General features: G+C 39.7%; 1 protein-coding gene across 3 annotated transcripts; it reads left to right on the forward strand.

Moving 5' to 3' along the window:
• The first annotated feature begins 1230 nt into the window (after window positions 1-1230).
• On the forward strand, window positions 1231-7222 carry LOC115685737 (uncharacterized). 3 transcript variants are annotated; one of them, XM_056314079.1, is made up of 8 exons: window positions 1231-2054; window positions 2234-2396; window positions 2825-2954; window positions 3846-3882; window positions 4001-4235; window positions 4941-5058; window positions 5143-5241; window positions 7008-7222. In XM_056314079.1, the coding sequence occupies exons 1-6, from the start codon at window positions 1857-1859 to the stop codon at window positions 5030-5032; spliced, it is 855 nt and encodes a 284-aa protein (XP_056170054.1). In that variant the 5' UTR covers window positions 1231-1856; the 3' UTR covers window positions 5033-5058; window positions 5143-5241; window positions 7008-7222. The 3 variants fall into 3 exon arrangements, with proteins under 3 accessions (XP_056170054.1, XP_030466693.1, XP_030466703.1); XM_030610833.2 differs by lacking the exon at window positions 7008-7222 and adding an exon at window positions 6527-6963; XM_030610843.2 differs by lacking the exon at window positions 7008-7222 and adding an exon at window positions 6527-6963 and having other exon boundaries at window positions 1234-2054; window positions 2234-2357.
• Window positions 7223-8116: the final 894 nt, after the last annotated feature.

Consider the following 8116-nt stretch of genomic DNA (forward strand, 5'->3'; position numbering starts at 1 on the left):
TGCTCTTTTCAAAGGTTTGAATTGAGTTGAATATTTCCATCTTAATAGGAAGCTCATGATAGCGTTCAAGATCCCAACAACGTTTGTCCATCATTTATTCTAATCCAACCCTTTCGCCTCTTATAAAACTTGCATGAGACTCTGTTTATTTCATGAAAAAATGAATTAAAAATAATTATTTATATCACTTGAAATAACTGATCAATAAAAAATATTTTTATTATCAATTGTAACTTATATCTAACCATCTTCGTGAACGATGAACATACTTTGTGTTCATTCATTCCTATTCGATAAGCGATATAGGATATCATTTTTTGAAAAATATTTTTCAAATTATTTTCGCGAAACAAACGGAGCCTGGGATTACCGTAGAAGCCATACATTGAATTTCGAATATAGAATGTAAATCAGCAATTTTGTGATTAAAATTTTCTTTTCTTTCATTTTCACACACACTCTCTCTCTCTCCAAACAATGGCAAATCTTTCTCTTGTCATTTTCTTCCCAGCCAGCCACTCTTCCCTCTTGAGGCGGACCTACTTGAGAGTGTGGGCAATAAAGTTTTGATAATACATACATGTACCATAAAATTTCAAAAATATGTTCAATTTGGTCCCCACGAGATTTCTCATAAAGTAATTAAAGAAGTTAACATTCCAAATTCGCCCTTCATCTTGCCCCCACAATCAAAACTCACAACAGACGATCGTAATCTTTTGGAAGATCGCATTGCTGCATAAACAAAGTTTGTTTGATTTTTGTTCTCATCTATTCAATTAAAGAAGCTCCAAAATTACTTATTTAAATCAATGGGCGTTTCAAACATCTGATAATTTATTAAATTCGCACCCATTTGAAAATTCTCTAGGACCATCATGCCTAGGCATGATTTTCTTCCCCATCTTCAATTTTTCCTTTTGCGCCTTCCAAAAAGATTGCCATCATAGGCCGAATGATCTGAAGAAAGCTATACAATGACAACCATGGCGACGCTGGCCAAGTCGAGACATTCACCGCACCGTCGCACCAAAGTTGTGGCTGGTGAGCTCGTGTTAAGTCGTGCATCACACCGCGACTCGAACTCACTCCCTTCCGGCCGAACCGAAGGATCGTATCGCAAGGCGCAAGCTACAGTGTGGGAACGGGAAGGGGAAACGACATAGACAGATTAGTGTGCAAATGCGAACTCATGTGCGTGGCTAAGAAAAATTTGTCCTAACTTATGTGACAAAGAAAGGGTTGGCAAGGGAAAGGGGGAAAAGAAAAGGGAAGGGAACAATTTCTGGAGTTCTGATGAGCATTTGGCTCCGGATGGTGGTGCCTCCGAAGATTCTGAAAATCCAGCTCACGGTGATCAGCCTTTAGCGACACTCCCAGGTCACATTCCAATGAAATCAGCCATACCCATCTCTTCTTTTGATCCATTATAGCCCGCCCTCTCTTTCTCTTCTTTTGTTGGGGGGTTCTCTGGAATCAATCATATCTGGACGTGCCCCATCCCCTGTACTCTGTTCACTGTTCGAAGGGTTTTCTATTACGGTCCTCTGTTCATTCTCTTTATTTTGATCACCGTCACCTCATGGGTGTCTCCCCTTTTGCGCCCCTACCCTGTTTCTAGAAATTCTCTCTCTTTCCTTCTTTCTTTCTTTCTCTGCTCTTCTTGAATCCTAGGTCTTTCTCCGTTCGCCCAGCATGCTGCCTCCATGATGGTGAGGAGGTGGAGGAGGCTGCTCGGGGTCTACTGGGTCGAGCTCTGTGTCACGCCGGTTCTTCGTGTCGAGTTGTTTTTGTAGTAACGTTACGGGTTTCTTTTCCGGGTTTGATCTCAGTGGGTTCTTTGGGTATCTTTGTCCATGGCGTATCACCAACCGGTGCCGAGCTCTCCATTTACCGGAGTCGGGGATACCACCTACACGAAGGTGTTTGTGGGGGGGTTGGCTTGGGAGACGCAGAACGACACTCTGCGCCGTTATTTTGAGCAGTTTGGGGACATTCTTGAGGCAGTTGTGATCACCGACAAGAACACCGGCCGATCCAAGGGCTACGGTTTTGTAAGTGTTTGGCTGTTCCTAGTGGTTATTGGATGTGGTTTTTTTTCTATTGATTGGTTGATTAGTACTTTAGTTTTTGCTTTTGGGTTATTCTTGTTTTTGTCATGGTAATATGGTGCTGTTGACTACACTACAGCTATGATGTGGTTATACTTGTATTGGATTTATATGGAGGATAGGTGACATTCCATGATCCCGAATCTGCGAGGAGGGCTTGCGAAAATCCCAGTCCAGTTATTGATGGAAGGAGAGCTAATTGTAATTTGGCTGCTCTCGGACGGCTTCGGCCGCCTGTTTCTTTTGGTACTTCATTTACTCCATCTGCATTTGAAAATGAACTAGGTAACTAGTAGATATCGTAGATGAATTTGTGACTTTCTATTTGCGTGAAATTATTATTACCGACTTCTTTCATTGGGCTATTCTTTTTTAATTGGGCTAAACCGCTTAGTTTGCCTTGTGGTGCCTGAGGTATATTTCAAGTGCACACATTTGTGATAACATGCTTTATATTCATACGTGTGCGTCCATGAGTTTTGCAAATGCTTATGCATACGCGTGGCAGCTGTATTGCTAATGTTGGATCAATTGCTGACTATAAAAGGGTTGAGATAATGCTAGTAATGCCTGATCCTATTAGAACTCTGGTACTATGATGTTCAGGCCGGCCTTTCAATGAGGAATAATATCTCTAGTGTTTCTGATACTCATGGGGTTTGTTACTGTCAATGCCCTTTAACATGCATCTTTCTTTCTGTTTCTTTCTTTAGGGCGGATGAGACCAGTAGTTCCTCTTATTGGGAGCATGCAGACGCCAAGGAGTACATACATTGGAAGCCCTTCTTACCAGCAACCAAGTACTTATGGTTATCAACCCGGATTTGTATATCCTCCCTATGGGTAGGTTGCAAGGTTTCATGCCTTGAGTCCGTTATCTTTTCTAATTTGATCTTTTTTTCTTGGCCAATTTGATCCTTTTATAAAGTGCAGCACTTGAGTGTCGATTGACACATCATGATTGGCTAATATTGCCCACTTTGTAGATACTAAATATGGGTCAATTCCTTAGGTTCACATGAATTTGTTGCGGAATTAGAAACTTAGAAGAAAGATCTCGCATATTGGGATGTTTCAGTGAATTTGGTATTGAATAGAGTTGTGGTGGCACAAAAAGATCCGTTCTAAGCTTCATTTAGGAAAGGCTTGGTGGTGGTTGTCATTATCGTAGCTGCTAACTGAAAACTTTGGAACTACAGATATTGAGTGTTGCGTCAGTATAATCCCATATTGAGTAGAATTGTATGAGGTTGCTTGTTGGAGAAGATAATTTGCTAAATGTAATTGGTGAGTGTTTATAGTAGCTATGTAATCATTGCTGCATATCTCTCCATCGGAGATTCTGGTGTGCCCGTCAGTTATTGCAACCTTGGGAGAGATTTGGAGATAGTTGATGGTTGTACACATTGCCACGATAGTTTCAGTATCCTTTCTCAAGTTATGATTTATGCTGTTGTATGTCATCAACTTTAGAAATGTAGTGATTCAGCTGGTAATCATTGTATAATCAGGAGAAATTATGAAAAATAACTAAATCAATTAGCCTTGTGTTATTTGCTAGTATTGTTGATATTTGCTGTCGAAAGATGGTGATCATATGTTACCTTCATTTGTCATGAAAAAAAAGAAAAAGAAGAAGAAGATGTTAATTTCGGTGTGCAATGGGAAGTTTGCCTGTCAACAGTATAAGTCAAAACCTATAATCTAAGAGATCCATTATTTTCTTTATGGCAGGTACACAACATATGCACCTGAGTATGTCTACCCACAGGTAAGCACTTCAAATCTCAGTAACTTGAACAATCACGTTGAATTGGAGATAGGGACTTTTTATCATTTCTACGTCGTTGATATTCTAATTAGACTCTTCCCCAATTAACACTTTTCAGAGTGCTTACAACCCTTACCTGGCCCAGAATTATGTTCAGATATATGGTGTGCCGGGCACGACCGGTGCAGGTCTATACTCATACGGACAAGTGGGACATCCGCCTTCGAGCAGTTATGGCTACACTTCCCCCCAAAGTTATGCTGTGCCAAATCAGCATGTAGTGCAATTTGCTGGACCAAATGTAAATGGTGTTACAGCTGCAGTCCCTGCACTCCAAGCACCATATCCTGCAGGCAGAGTTCCTCTTCCTAAATCTATTCTCCTCATTCTTAAATCGAGAGACCGTGTCTGGACACGTGCATATATGTTTTATACATTTACTTGTGTAATTATTTTCTGATCGCATACCTGTCCATATTTTCTAGTAAAGATAATCTGAACTATTAACAAACTTTAACAATTTGTTGACCATGCCATATATTTTCCCACTTATTCAACTACCATGTGACGAGACGCGGTGTGTAATGCAAAACATGTTGCATAGCTGTGAGAGTCCTCACTTTCTCTTGACACTGAGTGATTGGTGCTCTGGTGTTGATATATTACAATGTAGTATTTCCAATTAATACTGCATTTATATACTGCTGGGTGCTTACTTTGCTCTGTACTGGTGGATATTTCTGACTCACTGCATTTAACCCTACTCTATGCCTTGTCATTTGTTGAGTATTGAACTTAAGCATGTTGATTCTCTACTTAGTTCATGCACTTTTGTGTTGTTCATATCCACGTGAATGGTGTTGTCTGTCTCATGAAGGCAGTCACTTGACAGATGACTCTACTTCTCTCACGTCATTGCTGCTGTTATGGGTTTAATGTATTCCAGATTTTATGCTTTACCATGAAGACCCTCAGGATACTCGATGCTTACATTTTCATGTTTTACAAGATAATATATTCAGATCAGTTTTTGATATTCTTTTCATGAATTTTCCCAGGTATGGCTGCACCAGCTCCTGGACAAGCACAGATTATAGTAACTGCCCATTCTCCCCAGTTCACTAGTGGTTCTGATCAAACAGCTGGTTGAATGGTGATCAGAAGTCACATTGACAGGCACAACTTCTTCACCTTGTCTGCTTCTCTTTTTTCCGAAATAGATTGGTGATAAAGGTTAATAATTTCCCCGGTGGTATGCAGGTAATCCTTAGATTGCCGCAGGACTTAGAGCAGCGGTTCTGCTACTTTCGTGGCAGGCTTCATATCTAGCCTTGCAAGCTGTCATCTTGGCATCTAGAGGTATGGAGGAGTACTTTTAGCTGCAATTACTGCTGCTCAGAATTTTAAGTAGCTGAAGTTCTATGCTTTACTAATGCAAGAAAAGTTTGTTTTTTTGGGTTTTGCATGTTGTTTAGCACATCCTTTTGCAATTTGTACTTCTGACCTTCTCAAATAGATACGATAACCACATGATAAAAATTCTTGACCATTGCATTAAACTTTTAAGCCATGTTATATTGGCTTGTTTTCAGATCAACCTCTAGCTGATGTTGCTCCCTGTTTTTTGACCACTGTCATCATCTCAACCTAAATTAACCTCTGAACCCAACTGTTTACATTTGTGTAAATCAGCTTTGCCATGTCAATTTGAATATTCTGTGGAGCCTAATATTCTTATGCTTATATAATAAACTTTTGGAGCATTGCTTATTTTGTACCGAATATATTCTTATTAAGCAGCTCTTTTGATGGAAAATTTCTGTTTAGCTGTGTTATGATCTAGTAAATCAGCAAAGTAGTATCTAGCCCTATTAAGCTTTAAGTTGCTTGCACTATTTTTGCCGCCAACTGGCAATCTGTGCTTCGACTACCCTCTGAACTATACCAAATTACTCAATTCCATCACCTAGTTTGTATTGAGTACAAGTTGCTGATGGGAAAAAGGGTATTGTCTCATTAAGAACAATTTGACATCCATGTTATGTGGTAGATAATGTGGCTAGGTAAATAAAACGCTTCACATGGTGTGCATTGTCATATGACATGGAGCTTTTGCTCAGCAGTGTGGATTGTGTAGCCCATGTGGCATGTCAAGGGGGTTTGGTAGTTACCATATGGCGTGCCGCCTTGGGTTTAGTGTTCCTGTGCACGAGCACATTAATGTTTGTTGAAATTTGTGTAGAAGACAGACAGAGTGATGATAATGGAATGACTTTATAAAGTGTAGTGGTTGTAACGATATTGACCGAAGTTTGGCGAAACAGTGAATGAGCCTTATGTCTGATCACATCTCAGGATGTTCACCAATAGTTTTAAAGTGTATTCCTTTTCCCGTTGTTGGGCTTCCTTACTTATTTTATGCCAGATGTAGGAACTATCTTGGATCTTATTAAAACCCCACTTAAAGCATTTCCTCTTTGAGTGCGAATGAATTCATTTGGCCGTTGAACGCATTGCCATAGGTGATTCTAGTATATAAAGAAATCGTGAATTCAACCATTACGATCGTCTTTTCCCCGTTTTGTTATTTCCTGTTTTGCCGTTGAGATGGACCTTTCTTAAGATGAATCCGATTGTTCTGCAGGTCATCCTTTTTTGTGAATCACGATACCGCAGAGTCAGTTGTAAGATGTTGTTCACTTCGAACTCCGGAGTCAGGTGCATGGAAGGGCCAGGGGCGCTCTTCCACCGCGTCAGTAGAACGTGTTTCTCACACCATCGCTCGGACTATTTGCCATGGAAAGATTCGATGGTGCCCGTTTTGCAGGAAATAGGGTTTTCCTGCGGTCATGTGAAAATGTCCCCTCCCCCTGTACCCTAAAGGAATCAATGTCTGATTCTCTTCGGGACAGATCTCGTACCCGGGTCGGTTCCGTGGTCCATTCCTAGCGTAACCCGGATTGTTTCCACGCATCTGGACGAAGTGCTGTTTCGCATTGATCCTTGATTGTTGTTTTGCCTGTCAATTGGATGATGTGCAAAAGAACTCCCTAGCGTTTACATCATTGTTTTCCTACTCTATTCCATGCTCTGATCATTGAGACAATTGAGCTTCTATCATGCAGCAGCAACAGCAGCAGCAGCATCTAATTGCTCAGACTCGAGGGTTTCTTCTTCCATTTACGCCTCATAAGCAGAACGATTGGGAAGCTGGGGCCTCTGAAGCAAGGGCTTAATACTATGCCAGAACCCTCAATCGGATGTGTTGGGCACGGTTGATTTTATCTTGATTGAATGAGTCCCACTCCGTGATTAAAGGGTGTCTTTGTTTCGCGGAAAATGAATAATTTTAAAATTTTATTTTTAAAATTGATGGCTTGTGTCGTTTGAAATAATTAGACGATGGAAAATATTTTTATTATCGATGATAATTTATGTTCAAACATTTCCGTCGATAATTAAAAAAGAAAGTGTTCATTCATTTTTGTAAGAGATATAAATGATCATTTTTAGTAAAAAAAATTTCAATTAATTCGTTTTTCTAGAAGCAAACTGAGCTTAAAATTTTTTATCATTGTTTGCTGAATGAACGTGAATCCTTTACCTGATCATCAGATATGCTTTTAGAAAAGCTAATTGTTATTTTGTAGCTACAGTGGCCATCACACGATCTATATTTTCTTTATCCTTTCCAATTTAAATTGAGATTTTGCCATTCTTTTCTTCTTTTCAGACCATTTCTAAGACATTAATATGGCGCCGATCGCGCTAAGTTTATTATGGGAAATGATGACATTTTAAGGGGAAAAAAGACTAGAAAGAGCGAGAGAGATCAGAGGATGACGGGAGGTTAAGGGTGCGATCGGCGGTACCGCCATCGGGCGAGGGTCGCCTGGTTGCCGAACTAAACCGGACTTCAATATCGGCACCTGCGAATTTATTCGATTGGTAACTGGCAAAAAGTGCACACGCTTTGCTTGTATGCGGAAGTTAACATTTAATAGGTCTCGCAAAATATTTATTACACATAGACATATACATGTATGAAATGGAGATGAACAATTTAAAGTTCTAAATTTATTTTGGTGATGATGTTTACAAGATGAAAAAGAAATCCAAAGTTCCTAATTGGATGAAATAGAATTATACAAAGAATAGGAGTATTAATTTCCGCACGATTAAAAGAGCTTATAAAAATAATCAATCCAAAATAATTCGAGAGAGAAAGGAAAAA

The sequence above is a fragment of the Syzygium oleosum genome, unplaced genomic scaffold, assembly GCF_021117445.2.
Source record: "Syzygium oleosum isolate NSW1041296 unplaced genomic scaffold, Sole_v2.1 Sole_v2.08, whole genome shotgun sequence".
Classification (NCBI taxonomy): domain Eukaryota; kingdom Viridiplantae; phylum Streptophyta; class Magnoliopsida; order Myrtales; family Myrtaceae; genus Syzygium; species Syzygium oleosum.

Bases quoted from the DNA above. Each gene is read 5' to 3' on its own strand.
- LOC115685737 (XM_056314079.1), top strand. From the start codon at position 1,857: ATGGCGTATCACCAACCGGTGCCGAGCTCTCCATTTACCGGAGTCGGG. The intron at 2,397-2,824 runs GTAACTAGTAGA...TTCTTTCTTTAG, and splicing joins TGCATTTGAAAATGAACTAG to GGCGGATGAGACCAGTAGTT. The intron at 3,883-4,000 runs GTAAGCACTTCA...AACACTTTTCAG, and splicing joins CTGAGTATGTCTACCCACAG to AGTGCTTACAACCCTTACCT.